The 17,476-nt window shown below is 37.3% G+C and overlaps 1 protein-coding gene across 1 annotated transcript in view; it reads left to right on the top strand.

Moving 5' to 3' along the window:
* ADAMTS2 (ADAM metallopeptidase with thrombospondin type 1 motif 2) overlaps positions 1-17,003 on the top strand; it is a 257,227-nt gene extending 240,224 nt beyond the window's left edge. The window contains 5 exon segments of the mRNA XM_032212158.1: positions 1,452-1,578; positions 4,313-4,520; positions 4,862-4,991; positions 6,142-6,231; positions 13,046-17,003. Coding sequence (XP_032068049.1) covers positions 1,452-1,578; positions 4,313-4,520; positions 4,862-4,991; positions 6,142-6,231; positions 13,046-13,491 — 1,001 coding nt within the window. The 3' untranslated portion in view covers positions 13,492-17,003.
* The last annotated feature ends 473 nt before the right edge of the window (positions 17,004-17,476 follow it).

Genomic DNA, 17,476 nt, shown 5'->3' with positions numbered 1-17,476 from the left:
TCTAACACAGAATAATATATTAATCCTAGTGCAAATGGTTAAATTGTTACCCGTTCTTCACAACTAGATTTCTCTTGAAACAGTTATTTCCTTTGTCCATTTTGCCTGAATTTACTCAGGTAAATTCTCACTTTATCAGAGGTTTCAAACTCAGCTCATACATCCTTCCTATGTTTTTTTCTTGTGTTCTGCTTTTGTCTTTTTTAAGAGGATTCATTTTCTATTTCTGGAACAGAGCGAGACACAGTCCTATCTCATGATCTACATGACAAAAACCATGACTGATCTGAAAATGCAGATTCTAAGTCCATAGACTGCACAAGGATACATTTATTTTGAGTTTCTGTGTTCTCTAGTTGCCAAAAACATTCTCCAACATCATTCTTCCCATGAAGGAAATAAATATAATCCTATTGGAAGGCCATAACTATATGTCAGCATCACAATACAGGCACTCACAGAATTTAATATTATAAATACAAATACAGCCATAATACAGATGTGTTAGTGGAGTAACAGTAAGCCAAGCTTGACTTTGATAACTGCACAGATACATCCAAATTGTTGTATTAGAAAGTATATGAGTTGCCATTGCTTTCTTCCCATATCATACTTCTGCTTCTCAATAATCCTCTGGGATTTCCAGATGGTTGGATCTTAGTTTTTAAAATGAATTTACAACTAAATGTAACAACTGGGAGAAGGAGCAGGATCCTATTTTAACCTTTTTGTGATTGTCCTATTTTTTGTGACCTGTATCTGACAGCCCAAGTGTATTGGTTTTCTATATAATTGAAACATGATGTTGCCTGATTGGAAAGCTAAGCAAAGTCACTCCTGGTTCGATGGAGAGGACCTTTAGGAAGCACAGGTAGTTGACTACATTGAGAAGTCAAACTTAAAGGAAGAAGGCAATACCAAGTGATAGGAATGTATCTATGCAAATTATCAAGCTTGACTACAATGAGATTTTACTTTATATAACTGAAGCTAATTTTATAAACCATTAACAATTCTTGTGCTTCCTTGGATTACTGAGAGATGGACAAACTCTCAACAGCTCTCCGTGCAGAAGAGAATTATTCTATTATCTCTGGTTTAACTGGTGAAAGGAAATCATAAAATAGTACAGGATCCAATCTGGGGCGGTCACCAGAGGTTTTGTCTTCTGAGATTTCAGACTTATGCTGGAGCCCCTCTCAGGGAACTTCTCTCTTAGAAAGAAGATGGCTCCAGCACAAGTCTGTAAGCTTGGAAGACAAATCTTGTGGTCCCAGTGTCCAACCCAGATTGGATCCTGCAACATTATCCTGGGACACTTATATTTGCCTTCATTCATAAAATAGTGGCCAGGATTAGTACTAGTAGGGGGAAACAAAATATTTGAATTACAATAAAAGTTCGGTTGAAATGTTGAAGATAAACTAAGTTTTTCCCCCCCTTAAGGCTACCAATTTACAAATATGGTTGCCGGAGGAAGAATGATCTGAAGATGATCCGTCGCAGTTACTGTGAGTCTATCTCAAAGCCCAGGCCCATTCGTAGAATGTGCAATGTCCAGGAATGTTCCCAGCCAATGTAAGTGGGTCTTTTGAATTTTCACTGCCATTAAATACTCATCTCCTAACGCACATTGCCTTGATTCAGATGACTTTGTCTTAATCTTAATCTTCCCTTTCTGCTGCTTTTTTTTTGGGGGGGGGAATCAAAGATGCTATGATACATTATAAGTTATCACTTAGGAATTACATATGATCTAATGTGAATCATGAAATTAGCAATATAAGATACGTAAGTTTAAAAATCACATAAATTAAGGATGTCCCCCGATTGCAAAATGAATTTTGAAAGAGGATAAACTTTTTTAAAGAAAATATCTTAGTAAACATAATAGAATAAGTCATTATTGTACATGTATAAGCACCTGAATTTTTGAAGGGAAAGCACATAGAATTTGCATAAATTGATTTTCAGTTATTTAAAAATAATTGAATAGGCCATTAATGTACAGGCCATTCTTGAAAAATATTCCATTTACTAATCTTATGAACAGTAACTGTAGTGTAACTTTTAGAAACGTTGGGTGTTGAAGAATGGTGGAAAATGAGGATTTTCTGCTTATAAAACCTTTAGATAGAAGCATGTATGACATTTTTACAATACTTACTTTTGGTAATTTTAAACAGATATTTACACTCCATGATTTGGATTAGCAGGTGTTGTAAAGATAGAGGATATGCCTTTGTTCCTAATCTAACTAGAGGTTAACAATTTTAAAAATGCATCAATAGGATTATCACTTTTTGGATTGAGAATCTCATACACATCTGCAAGAAAACAAGCAAACTCAGAAAGCACCAAAGAGCCCTAATTTCATACATTTGGGAATAGTTTCCATTCTATAATTTGTTTTCACATTCCTTAGTTCACTGTGTCCTCCTAACTAAAACCTGAAAGGGACATTTAGATATTTCTTGGAAAGAGTAACTATTTAGTTCTGCCCTGATTTTAAAGAGGAGTTTCTCTATGGAGGTTATTTCTATTTCACTTACTGTAGATCAGAGGGTACCATAGGCTGAGCAAACTGTCCTCTGATGCTATTTGTGAAGCATCTTGAGCAATTCATTGCTGAGAAATGGAACTGGAAAAGTCCAGAGTTTTGCAACACATTTTTAATACTGATATGATTATCATGCACTCTATGATTATTACAGATGCAGAAATAGTTAAACATTGTTCCTGAGAAAAATGACTCCATTGCTTTGAAAGATTTACAGTGGCACAACAAACTGTGAAGTTATGGCTTTCATTCTTTTTTATATGGTACTTAGCTGACTATTGAATTGTTGGCAAAGTAGCAAATTCATTTCTAAGACTTAAGCTGCTTCTGTGCCAGCTTTTGCTAACAATACTTGTTTTTGTAGTGACTCTCCCTGCTGGATTTCATGTTAATTGTTTGGAGCATTACAAATAGATGATCTATTTGTCATAAAAACTAGAAGGAAATTCTGTTCTCTTACGTCTGGCATCTACATTAGGATAGTTCAATTGCAAAATTATTTTACGTGTCGTATTTTTTAGAGTTATGTAAAATTCAGCTCTGATTTCTAAGTGCAGGTTGTCCTCGATGTACGACCACAATTCATCCCAAAATTTCTGCTGCTAAGTGAGGCTGTTTTTAAGTAAAGTTTTGCCTCATTTTATTACTTTTCTTGCTAGAATGTTAGGTGAATCACTGCAGTTGTTAATTTAATAACATGGTTGTTAAGTGCATCTGGCTTCCCATTAACTTTACTGATGGAAGGTTGCAAAAAACTGGGACTCTGAAACACATCATAATATGCGTCAGTTGACAAGCCCCTGAATTGTGATCACATGACCATGGGGATGCTCCATAAGTGGCACTTTTTCAACTGCTGTTGTGTCAAATGAAGTGTTGTAAGTTAAGGACTTCTTGTATATTTGAATTTTATATATTTATAAATTTGTCGAGTTATTCATTCTTCTTCTTTACTGAAATCTTCAGTTTGTCTCTCTTATCCTATCATTTAAAAAAAATATTAGAAAAAGCATTTTTGCCAAGGGAAGAATTCTTTATATTAATTCCCAAATTTTATTTCAACCTTATTTGAAGCCTTAATACATCTGTAGCTTTCTAAATTGAAGTGTTAACTAATAATCTTCTGATGTTTATCTTAATATATTGAAGCTGTAGTTAAAACTTATTTTGTTAAGCAGGGGTGTCAAAGCCGTGTCTTCATGAAGTTGTCATGTGATGTATCACAATTTTTCCCCCTTCACTAAACTGGGCATGGCCAACGCATGACACATCTGGCCCTGCAGGCTGCAAATTTGACACCCTGAGTTAAAGCATTGAAGACAAACTTTACTTGATGCTTTCAAAGTTTTCTGATCCAAAGATTTCTAACAGCTGATAAGGAGTTACAACCAATCCTTCTGTGCCTTAGTAGTATCTCCTTTCATCGGGCCAATTGTAGTTTGAGCAAGATGATTATTTCCCTCATTTCTCACCGCGCAGGACCTGCTGGAGACCACTATTTTGCCGTCCCTTGTGGAGCACTTGTGGGCAATCTTTCCCCTATCCAGAGAGGTTTAAAGAGCTGGTCTACTCATCAGCTCTTTGTTCTTCATCACAGTTGTCAGCTCTGCTTTTCATGGAGCTGCCTTCAGTCCACTATTCCTCCTCTGCAAGTCCCAGACTCAACAATACTCACTCTCAAAATATTCATACTAGATAGGAGGACATATATATTTGACCATTATATTTGACCATTGTTTTTCATTGAAACAGATGGGTGACAGGTGACTGGGAACCTTGCAGCAAAAGTTGTGGGAAAACAGGATATCAGGTGCGTTCAGTGCGATGTATCCAAACATTGCACGACAACACAAACCGTTCTGTCCATACCAAATACTGCAGCAGCGATCGTCCGGAGGGCAAGAGGGTTTGCAATCGAGAACTTTGCCCTGCACAGTGGTGGATTGGACCCTGGTCACAGGTAAGCAGACATTTGAATCATGGTTCAGTTTATACATTGATTTCAGTTGAAATAAATGGAAAAGTTTGTGTGGCCCTTTGGTTCCTTTATCTTGGGAGTACAAAGTGTAATACATAGCATAGATGTCATGTTTATATAACAACATGGCTCCATGTTTGCCTTAGAGTCACCCAGAGACTGTTGACACCCAAGTTTAGAATGTTGGAAGAAGAGCAACAATAGTGTGATTGTTAGCACTAAGTATGCATGTCCATGTGTGTATGTATAAAGATGAAAGATGTAAACCAAAAATGCATTTGCAAAGGAGAATCGGAAGCCATCTTTCTTTCTTTGTTCTCCAGTGTTCTGTGACCTGTGGTAACGGCACACAAGAAAGGCCAGTTCTCTGCAGGACAAGAGAAAATATTACTGGCTTTTGTAAAGAAGATAGGCCAGAAACAACAAGGCTCTGCAAGCTACCTTCATGCCCTAGTGAGTGTACACATTTGAAAAACTCTTACTTCTTTTCTTTTTCTCTTATCCTCCCTCACTGCCCTTCCTCCTCTTCCTCCCCATCTTTTCCCTATTTACTTTTGTATTTTGTACCTTATTTTATCTTACAACACAATAAAAATGATAAACTGGGAAAAACTCTTGAGTCTTCTGGAAAGGCAGGGAAGGGGAAGGGCGAACTTGAGAGGACTCCTTTGTGAAATGTCAACAAACTAGAGAGATATAGATCCCATATTCCCAGTATTAACAGCTTTACCTTTATTGCAGCTGGAGAAGAAATTTGAAAAACACTTCTTAAAGAAGTCTGATTTGGGAGAGGTGGGCTCACTTCAGATGATTTTTGAGGAGGGGGATGCTAGCAGGCTAACATGAAACATTAAAGAAAGCCAAAGTGTTGAGAATCATTCTTGGCGAGAATCTAAAAGCATTGTTTCTTCTTTGTCGACCTTGACAGCCTAAAGATGTGTAAACTACAATTCCCAGAATTCCCCAGCCAGCCATGGCAATTGAAGTCCACACATCTTCAAGCTGCCAAGGTTAAGAAATATTGATCTATGAATTATCAGAAGCTCACACACATCATTTTGGACTAATCTCAGATATTGAGATTGTCGATTATCACATTTTTATTTTTCTCACTGCTTTTTTTTGTGTTCTCTAGTGCCTCAACTTCTATCTCTTCCAGTCTAGACACACAATGGTCCACAGTTGCCCTCCCTAGAGGCGTTGCAAGCCCTAGTCCACTCCTGTTCCTGTCCTAGTTGTTCAAAAGTAACCTTTCAAAGTTTTAATTGCACACCTAACAGCCAGAATGTGTGAAGAAATCCTAAAATGGAAGTAAACTTTTCTAAAAACATGTATTCACTATCTACGTTTGTACTGTTAGCCTTTCTGAAAGCATGCCACATTGTGATACATCTGAACAGAAGGGCTTAAATGATTAACTTCATTAAAACTAAAAACACTGGTGTTTTTCTAAGTATAGTTTTGGCTTTTAAAACGTTTCCTTTTTGTGATTAGAATGGGGTCTTTTAATTCAGCTTTTGGATTGTAAAATGTTCCTTAAAAGCTACAAAAAGTGCTCATATTTTTCCCCCGTTTCCACCCCAAATCTTTCTTTCTCCTTCAGAAAATTCATCAGATACATCCAAGAAGACCTATATGATACAGTGGCTGTCAAGACCGGACACAGATTATCCCATCCAGAAAATATCTTCAAGTAAAAGACCCATTTATAATTCTGCCTTTGCTTTTAGCTGCATGCCACATCAAATGTGGACTTTGCCTTCTGCTCTATTCTTTTTCCTATATGGAACATTTTCTTGAATCTTCAGAGTTTTATCTTGAGAGGAATCTTTTTCCCCCCTGCACTGGGTTGCAGTGTCCAATGTCTTACTCTCTGGAGATTGAGCAGCCCTTCATTGCTGCAGTGGAGGTCGTCAAGGGGTTGGGTGTATGAAGCAGAATATCTGCAGTTTGTTGTAAGTCCTCTAAAAAGTGAGCTGATGTCGGTTTGCTTGTTGGTTAGTGATGGTGAAAAAAGGCTCTTAACTGGCTCATGATTTGAGTTTGATGGTGAAACTGACAACTTATTGTGAATGTGATCGCATCACAATAATGACAACTTGTAGTGCTAAGGTTTTCCTTTCATCTAAAGGTCCTCTAACTCATGGCAGATTAGGTAGGTCAATGTTTTTGCAGGGTATTCAAACAGGACAAAAGCACCCATCCCATCTTTCTTTATAGTCTCATTGCTTCTCAATCCATGTGTCACAATGGCTTTAAAATATGTGTTTGTTACCATGAGAAAAACTTATTCTTCAGGAAGATGAGACTTCTTTTTATATAGTCCATCAAATGCTGCTGCTACTATATACTATGCTTCAAAGGAATCTTCGTTTGGTTTATATTTATTTCCAAAAGTGGAAAAACACAATTTTATCAGAGTGTACCTTATGTTCTTTTATTTTCCTTTGAAAAAGCAATTAGAAAAACAACATGGCAGAACCTGTACTTATGCTACAAGTTGTGGTGTGCAGTATTGTAATTTTGTCAGACAATATGGCATTGACACACAGTGTAATGTCAAAAGTTGTTGGCAATTAATTCTTTATTCATCATTACATTCATCAGTCTTTTTTCACCATGTGCATATTTGGCTTGACTGTTCAGTTTTTCTATTTGTGTGTGTGCGTGTGTGTGTATGATCTATAAATGTGTGTCAACTGGCAAGCATAATAGTGTGAACTACAGAATTACCTCAATTTTTATTGATTTGTTTTATTTTGCTTAGGGAAGAAGAAACTATGTTTAGAAAAATGCCTTAAACTTTAATTGCATTGGCATTAATCTCCAGTTCCAGCTTTAAATACAGTGTACTGGTATCATGAATTGATATTCATGTACAGAGTGTTTTACTTGAATGATTAAACACCGGAAGGAAATTTGCACAGTCAATGTAGGAGAAAGAAAAAGGATCATTACCAAATTGGATGAAGAAAAATATTTTGCAACACTTAATTTATTAATTGCAATTTATTCCTTGACAGGCTTTGTACTGAAGATCTAAAATATATTCTCCATGGACCACTCATGTAATATCAAACAATAGAAAGGCATTAGTCCTGGGGTATCATAACAATCTTCTTGCTCTCTTTCTGCTAATATTTGAGATACCTTACAAAGGTGACCCTGTGGATTTTGGCAATGTAGCACTTCAAAATGGTCATTATCATGTGATCACATATTTAAATTTTGCTGTTGTTATTATTTCCCGCTGCAACATGTTAGTAATTACACATGGCAACATAAAAGGCAAAGACGTGTTATCTGGCTCTAAATACTGTTATGTAAAATAATTGGTGTATAACTGTTATCAACTTACTTATGACTGTTAGTTACCTTTCAATAGACAACTGTTAAGTGATGTTTGACAATATGGGTGGCTCTAGAGAATGGTGCAATAAGATACCTGGGCATCGTGCGCAGTTCTATATGCACTTTGGTTTATCAGGGATATTTTATCAGTGTTTGTATGTATTTAACACAATATTAAACATGTGCCAATTCAGTTTGCTGTTCAATATTTTCTATCAGGCCAGTTGAAATGTGTACCAAAGTGATTGTACAAATAACTATTTTTTCTTACTGCTGAGTAAAAGAGATAACTTCCAGTCTGTTATGCGTATTACAAAATAAAAGATTAAAGTTCAGCAGGTCTGGCAGTTTTGTTGGAGGAATAACCCCTATATTTATTCTGATATATATATACAAGTCACAGGCTTAAGACAAACAATGTAAGACTTTTGTACCTTAGAATCAAGAAGGTTAAGGTTGCCTTTGTGCATGCAAATGGCTTGCAAACCAGGAAGCAATTGGTGCCAAAATGATTTTGTTGCATCTTTAATCTTGTCACAAATCTTGTTGATGCTCCATGGCTAACCCCGACCCCCACCCCACCCCACTAAGGAAGTAAGAAGATGCCTTTCTATAAACTCTTAATTATAAATGAAATACATAGTAACAGCATCATAGGAGTCATTTCACCTGACTCTGTATTTAATCTACATATTCACGTATTTTACTGTGGAAAATCAAGCATTTTTCTAAAGCTGTTTCAACAGGCACCTTGAAGCCGAATGTTTCTTTAATTAGTTTGAAAATTATGCTTAGTTTTAAATATATTGGGGGGGGGGGGAATCAGGTCATTATTTTGCCATTTTTAAATATCTAGACATATTTAACTCTACAGTTGTTAAATTAATAGTTTTATATATAAACATGTGATCTGTAACCTAAAGAGTTCAGGCAATTATTTCCCTTGTGAAACTGAACTGGAATGATATTTTATAAAGTCAGCACAAAATAACAGCAACAAAAGGTGTTTATTTATTTCCCATAAATATCTGGGAACTTTAATTTTGTTTCATAATGGTGCTGTACATCTAAATTTGTAAAAGTATTAACATATGCTAGACTGATATGTTTCCCAATTAGACACACTCATGCCCTATATTTTAGAGGATGAGTAAAGAACTCAACGAATATTTCTGAATTAGAGTGGGCTGTAATTTGCAATGCAGTTAAAAGGCTATCGGCCCCTAACCCAGAGGTCCTCAACCTTTCGGTCACCAGGGACCAGTTCCACGGAGAAAGGTTTTTTCGTGGACTGGAGGGGAGTGGTTTTACATGCTGCCTGCATTCCACGGTTTGGGCTTTGCTTGTTTGTACGGCCTTGTTTCTGGCATGCCATGGCCCGGTGCTAGTCCATGGACCAGGGTTTGGGAACCCCTGCCCTAACCCCTGTGCTGCCATATATGCATGCAGCTTCCTTCTAAGTGGCCTGATGCTGCTGCCATACCATCCTGATTGTTATACATTTACAAAGATGCATTCGAAATTTCTTTCTTCTGGAGCACAGAAAAACGGTAGAGTTAGCTTGCACACATCCACACAGCACAAACTATACTCCACCACAACTTTAACAATAAATGATTTGTAGCATGTATATCCCAGATTGTTTAAGCATCAAGACATTCATGTGGTATGTTGCTCCCAGAAATTAAAGTATGTATATCTGATTTGACATTTTCTTGTGCTGACTATAATGAAATGATTGGAGTTATATCAGAATATTGCTCTACGCTTCATAGCTCCAATTGTTTTCACTGAGGCAACTTTTGAAAACTTTCTTGTTGTGTTCTACCATAAGAGAAATTTCAGCCCTTTAAAATATGCTTCCTGCATTTACTGCTACTTAACTTAGTTTTCAGATTGCTCCTTCTCTCTCTGTCTCTCTCTGCAATGCATGCTTAGAAACCTAGTTTGACAAACGAGGTTTCTTATGTAAACAAAGACCTTTAAGGTTTTTTTAATGCTTTATAAGCCATGAAGAACACTGATATTTCTTCAGTGTATCTGATCCCTGGAGTTATCCTGTTCTTATTTACAGTATGGTAGCAAAATGATAAACAATTAAAGCAGCAAGGCCATGTTGCAACCAGATGCAGTATGAAATTAAATACCATGTTAACTGTGCATCCAAATTAATATTATCACCAGATGGCATATGGATGTGTTCCTTCTCTTCCCATCTGTACAGACAACGTTGCAAAACTCAGAGTTGGTTTTGCTGCATGTACAGGCACTTGGTCCCTATATTCATCCAGCATTTCAAGCTAACCTCTCGCTTCTTCAGCATATTTCTTCATACAAAGAGATGACATTAGCACATCTCTCCCTTGTTTTCTTTTTAAAACTTTCCTCATTTTGAAGGCATGATTAGGCACACATGGATGTTGAGATAAGTGCATGAATCCTGCAAAAAAAGACAATGCTAGCTTTCAGAAGAAGTGAAGTTTTTGAACTTGTTAGGGAGTTTTTGTAAATGTTCAATTCCCTATGACAATGAAAATATATACAGGTATTATTACCAGTTACTTAACGGCTGGCCAAAGTTATGGTAGACCTCCCCAAGTCTGTCTCCCAAGTTCTTAAAATTTACAACTCAGATTTGAACTTCAAATGGCCTCCATCCCTTCCATGACCACATGAAAGTTTATGATGTTTGTTTGTTTTTGCTGGAAATTGGAGTTTACTTCTGGTTTCTGGCAAAAATGCCCATTGTGGGCAATGGATTCACTTAACAGCTGTCATGTTCACTTACAACCACAGTGATTCACTTAATGACCACTGTAAAAACATTGTCAAATTGAGTGCAATCACATGGTGGCATGCTTAACAACTGGCATGGTTTTTATCTGTAATTCTGAGCTCAGTTACAGTCATAAGTTGAGGATTACCTGTATTACCTTCTCTTGATGCATCAGTTCCTACAATGGAGGATTCATGAATTATCTAAATATAGTGTTAAGTGCGTCTTTTAAAAAATGATGGGATCTCAGTTATATAGTGGACAATCTTTTTCAGAAGGTGAGACAATCAGTTTAGAGAACTGCATTGGTTCTTACCTTTAAGTAGTTCCTGACTGAAGGCTGCTTAGTAACATTCCAGCAATGTATAGAAACTCAGAAAATGGTGCACTCCTTATAGACAAAACATTCTGTACATATGCCACTTGGATAATGGCATGGTATATTACAGGGTGGGGTAGTGGTTACGATGCTGGGCTTATCAGCTGGAAAGCTGGGCCGTCCAGGATCGAGACCTGAGCATCATGCAACAGGATGAGTTCCTATCCTCACCCTGGCTCCTGCCAACCTAGCAGTTTGAAAGCATGCAAATGTGAGTAGATTAATAGGTACCATTTTGGTGGGAATGTAACAGTGCTCCATGATGTCATGCTGGCACATGACCATGGAAATGTCTTTGGACAGTGCTAGCTAAATGGCCTTGAAACAGAGATGAACATCACCCACTATAGTCAACAACGACTAGGGGACTAAAATCCACAGGGATTCCTTTAGCTTTTATGATATACTATGATAACCCAGCGTTGCCTGGGTATTTATTTATAGGGGGAAAATGTCCAGACCAAACATAATTCCTAATGTTGGATTTTCCCCCTTACCAGAGAGAGCCCCCTTGTGGAATACTGTGAAGCCATTACCATGGCAACTCCACTGTGCTGTACAGTAGAAGCCATTTCACAGCAGTACAGTAGATGCCATTTGAAGGCACAACAGGCTGTATCGTAACAGAACACACACCCAACGGGTGTTAGAGGTGTCTTGCCCCCACAGTATTTGTTTCCAGAGAGTAAGTGATCTGAATGCCAAGTTTGGTTGAAAGTTCTCAAGGCACTCCAGAGTTATGCTAGAACACACACACACACACCTTTTTATTTACATATATACAGTATATAGAGAGATTATTATTATTATAAAATAATAGAACCAAAATAATGAAACCCAGTGAATTTGCTTCTTTGATAGCAATTTATCTTGATGTCATGGTAAGAAAGAAAAAGAGAATAATTTCAGCTCAGTGCCTGTTATTACAGAGTCAAAACAATACCCAAGAAACCTTTTGGGAAACAGTAAACTCTACCCTCCACATCAAAGACCAATGAAGATTTAAGTGTACTCAGTGATGGTATAATTCTCAGTGACTTGTGTAGGTACTAGTTGAAACTTTCAACTAGTACTATAAATAGTATAGTGAATGGGGTCTTTCATTATCATCATTGCCAATGCATATTTTTCTCCAGTGGTTAGTAATAAAACAATGAAGTAATAAGTCAAATAAGTGCAGGTATGCTGGTGTGTAATCTGTGCTAGGCCAAATATAGTAAGTAACCTCGTTTGGTCAGATTGACAGAACGTATGAAAGTCAATGAGAAAGCTGCTTCTTATATAAATAATTTTCATTCACGGATTACCATAGTCAAGACAAGCTGTTGACGTGAGCTTAGGAAAACCCAGCATATAACTAGGGTGATCCAGATGACATGTGGTTCTAACATATAGTCACTATCATACCTAAACTTATCCTGTATAGCAGGGATGTCAGATTTATTTTCAGTGAGGGCTGCATCAGGGTTGTGTTTGACCTCGGGGGATGGAGCGGGTGTGGCCATGGTGGGTGTGGCCAGCTCAATGTCATTCGTGTTGGGGGCGCCTATGGTAGCCTGAGTGCTCTGCCAGAGAAAACGGGTTCCCAAGCTCTGTTTTCAGCTACAACAGCCTCCTGCAACCCTCTACCTCCATTTTTGCTGGCAGAGGCATGGTGGGACAATCCTTTGCTGTTTCCAGGGTGGCCCCGGAGGCCAGATCTAAGCACCTCATGGGCCAAGGACCTTAAGTTTGACACCCCTGCTGTATAATTTTAACGTGTGCTTTTGGGGACCCACAAATGTACATCACTCAGAAATTGTCACTGTGTTCCCAGTTGAAAGTTGAATCAGTGCATAAAATTTATTTTTTATAGCTTTAGATCACTGCAAAAAACATGAGAGAGCTTTTAGTTAAGAGCACATATAATACCTTATTTATGTAAGGGCCCCTTAAGACCCAAGTTTACTTGATTCTGTTTCAGATGTAAAGCATACACTTAAATTTATTTTTCTCTTCCAGCAGAACATTGCAAAGAAGACAGATCAATGTTTTGTCGCATGGAAGTTCTCCATCGGTACTGTACCATTCCTGGATATAATAAACTGTGTTGCAAGTCTTGTGGTATGTACACTAATGAAACAGGGCATGACAACTCAACAGTTAATGATATTGAAGAGGACTTCACTCCCACGCTTGCAACATCTGTTGAAGATCACACACCATATAGAGCAACAGGTCCACCAGATGTTGCCAAGGTAAATATCTCCAGTTCTAATGTAACCATAGAGCAGCCAGAAGGCAACACAGTGGATGCTCCCTATAAAATTCATCAGACGGAAAATGAAGTGCCTCAACACAACATCATCTGGAGGAGGAGATCACCATATGAAAGGACAAAGAACCAAAGAATTCAGCAGCTGATTGCAGAAAAAAGGAAAAAAGGAATGCTCAGGGAATTGCGTTAAATTGGAAATATAACTCTATATACAGATATATATTTTCTCTCTTATAGAGATGTTACAGTACTGCAGTATTGCCCATGCCACCCTAGAGACTAATTTTTTTAAATAGCGGTGCTATGGCAGAAATGCCTAATGCTACAGCTTGCAATAAATAGACATGTAGGCTTATTTAATTAAAGAAAAGATAAACAGCATAACAAATGTTAGGTTACAAATATCCACTGAAAATTGTACAATAGCATCATAGCTTAACAGCTATGCAGCAGTGCTCCATGCAGGTAGTCCTTGTTTAAAGACTGTCTTGTTTAGCAACTATTTGTAGTCATGACCATAATAAAAAAACATCACTTTATAAAAAGTCCTCAGATTTATGACCTTCACTGTTCTGTAAAGCAAGAGAATTTGAAGTAAGATCATAGGCATGGTTGCAGTTTCACTTAGCAACCACTTTGCTTAATGAGTTGCTGATCCCAATTGTAGTCACTAAACAAGGACTACTTGTAGTAAAGGTCAGCAGAGTTGTTTCTTTTTATTTTCTACCTTGCTCCACCTCTGTGTATGTTTGAATCCAATGGAATCTACCTGGGTGATACTATTTTTATCAACAACAAAAAAAGTCTTATCAATTGATCCAAAATACTTAATAAGCCTACAAAACAGCCTATAGAATTTCAGTAGCAAGGAAGTATCTTTCTGTTTTTTTTTTTAATGATTGCCATTTATTTGAATAGCTCAAATTGTTCCGTGTACAACAACTTTGATATCCATTGTGCTGAACTCAAGTATACTAATCTTTTCATTGAATTCAGAGGTGCTACTTTCACACTCAGGGAAGACAAAAAGTCTAACTGGAGTGTTGAGGAATTAATTCAACCTGATTTTGGGAGCCAAGCCCAATTGATTGCAATAACCACTTGAAAAGCACACTTGGTGATATTATTGAATAAATCCAGCTGGAAAAATAATGTCTTCAGAAACAGTAAAAGAACATTAAAGAAAGAGTTCTAAGTCTATCTCTGTCCAACTATCAAAGTTTCCCATCTCATTCATAAAGAAGTAATGTTAGAACCATAGGTGCACAGGATGTTTGACTATGCGGACCACATTTCAACTTTAAAGAGTATGCTGGAGAGCCAGAATGAGATGGGGTCAGGACAAAAGAGTGGGCAAGGCCAGGAAAAAAATTCAAAATTAATTTAATTTAATGTACAGTATATACAATCAAACTGCAAGACAAGATGATTCCCAATATATTTAATAGTTTCCCTTTCATTAGCTTAAAAGTGACATGCTGGAAACTCTTTATAAGATGCTGGGAACTGCACCCAACTTTTCACAGGTGTCACGAGGCTGTGGACCTCAAGATTTATAGCTCTGACTTTAAGGATTGCAAGTCCCTTCCAATCACTGTGTGACTTTTCAACTTCTCACAGACACACACACACACACACACATACTCCCTTTCTTATTTATGATATATCAACTCCTGCATCATCTTCAGCAAATTGTGAAGAAGCCCGAAGGAGATACTTGGTGGTATCGTCAACCAAATGCCAGGCTTACACACTTGAGTCCAATCTCTGATTCAAATATATAAATGGCAGCAATTGTGTTGCTGTTGCTCCAGTCTTGTCATTTCTCTCCTTCCCATTAATGCCCCCACTAAGCCCATCAACTTTAGGTAGATTACCCACGTACTAAATCTAACTCCACTATAAAAATGTGGTTTGTATTGTACATTTAAAGAACTAATTTGTAATACATCTTGTACGTGTTTTTAATATACAAATTTGTCTTCTAAGAGTGTGCTTAAGCCACAAATGTTGATTTGAAACGCCATTCAATACTACAGACAATAATAACTCTAACTCGGAATAAAACGAGACTGCCCAGTTTGCTGCAGGCTTATTCTAAAGCTAGAATAAGCCTGCATCAAACTGTATAAGTGCAGCAAAAACAAAGATCAAGATTTTGTAATTTTTTGCCAAAAGTGATTAACTTTATAGGCACAGTGGAACCCTCTAAGAGTGAAGCTTATTCAATTTCAAAAAGAGATGCAGTAGTGCTCTTTTGTTTGTTTTTAGTGTCAGAATTGGCAAGCGATATCTAACATTCATTCTTATTTTGCTGCGATTCTTACATTAAATACAAGCTTAAGGTATTTGTTTAAACAAATACTTTGGTTAGATGATACTTCATTAAAACGAGTAATGTTCTCCTTTGGCAAATATTTTGATTTGGAGATCTCTTCAAAAGCTTACAATGAGCACTCGGTGGTCTCCAAATTGGTGTAAGCAAGGATTTCTACTTGGAAGTCCTCCTTATGAAGTCATCCTGTGATTAGAGGGGAGATGGGACAGTCTCTTGACTCTGCTCTCCTTTCCTTCTCTTCCACAATTTGGTGGTTATGGAAACAAAGCAGCAGATTTTGTAAGCAGCCTCTGTCTCCAGCAACATGAGGCACTCATAGACACTCTGGCTCAAATTGACTTTCCTTGCCTGGGTCTTCTTTGACCTTAATCGCAGATTTGGCCATGATTGGGAATTTATCTGTATCACATGTGCAATCCTCATGACCCCCCCATCCCATGAATCACATTTTCAAAAACTATTTGAAATTAAAGTGTATACATTAACTCACTGGAAAGATAGCTGAAATAATCCTAATGTCACTGTTTCCCCCCTCCCCGCGGCCGAATATCCGCATTTCATACTCTTAAAAGCTTGAGGTAAAATGATTGTTTTTATATTCAAATCTTAATGATTTAAACGACTGGATTTTCTTTTTTTTTATTTCAGTTGGTGCTTTTTGTCTGAAGAAAGTGTAGCTTTTGTTTATGTTCTGCCTATTGCACATATCAACTGGGGTAGTGAACAATTTGTGCTATCAGCAGGTAATTAGGTCTACTGTATTGTTGCAGAAGGGAACAGATGTCATTATGCATACAAATGCATAACAATACTGAATCTGCTTAGATTTTAACCTCTGTTTGTCAGCCCTTTGAGTCCTGGTTTTCTCTTGCACAGCACTTCCTGAAAGCGTGCATGGATATCAGCAGCATCATGGTTACGTTACTGCTTACTTGGTTTAAAGAGAATGCTGCATTTATTCATGGGTAACACACCCTCTCCCCCAGAATTTTTTTTTAGTAAATGCGCTTGTGAATATAGTTTTGGTTTGATTATAGACCTTTTCACCTGCAAACAAAATCAAGCAAGCAAAAAAACATTTAAAGCCATCTTGATGGCTAGAGAGTAGGTATAAGCATAAACTGGTAGCAGGTTTAAAAACAGCTTACCTCAATGGTTGGTGAGAAAACCCAAGGATAGGCAAATAGTTTGCATGCTATTCTCAACAACTGATGATTCTTTCATTACATTCCTGGACACTTCTCCGGTTGATTGAACTGATGTACTTGTTGTCTTTATCTGAACAATGCATACAAAAGAAATCCTTTGCTGTCCTTACCCTCAAAATCTAACTAAAGAAGCACCTGTATTACTGCAGGTTTTAAATAAATAATCACTGAAATCTGCTCTTTTTGTTTCTTGGTTTGTTTCTTTATTTTATTTCTTTGGTTGGCTGATATTGCGCCTTTCTTCTAGTAGCTGAAAGCCCCTTACTCAGGAGTCTCAATTTTATTCCTGCTATAATAAAGTTGTGAAGAAGACCAGGCTGAGAGAAAACGATTGGTTAGGGTTTGCTTAAACAGACCAAACTTTTTGTATTGCATACAACTTGTATCAGTGGTGGGTTTCAATTTATTTTATCATCAATTCATTCATGCGCACCTGCACACTCACACAAGGCTTCTGCGCATGCCCAGAAGCATCCAGTAACTTCGCCCACCCACCACTGCCACTACCGGTTCCACATTTGAGCAATGTAATAGCCCTTTATCACGTTTATTTGTCATGTTCCAATTCTAGTCATTTGCTACACATCCTGGCATTTGGACATGTATTTTCTTAAACATCAGAAGACATT

This window comes from Thamnophis elegans, chromosome 2, assembly GCF_009769535.1.
Source record: "Thamnophis elegans isolate rThaEle1 chromosome 2, rThaEle1.pri, whole genome shotgun sequence".
Lineage (NCBI taxonomy): Eukaryota > Metazoa > Chordata > Lepidosauria > Squamata > Colubridae > Thamnophis > Thamnophis elegans.
Note: the sequence above shows the minus strand (reverse complement) of the source record. Positions and strands in the feature narration are given on the sequence as shown.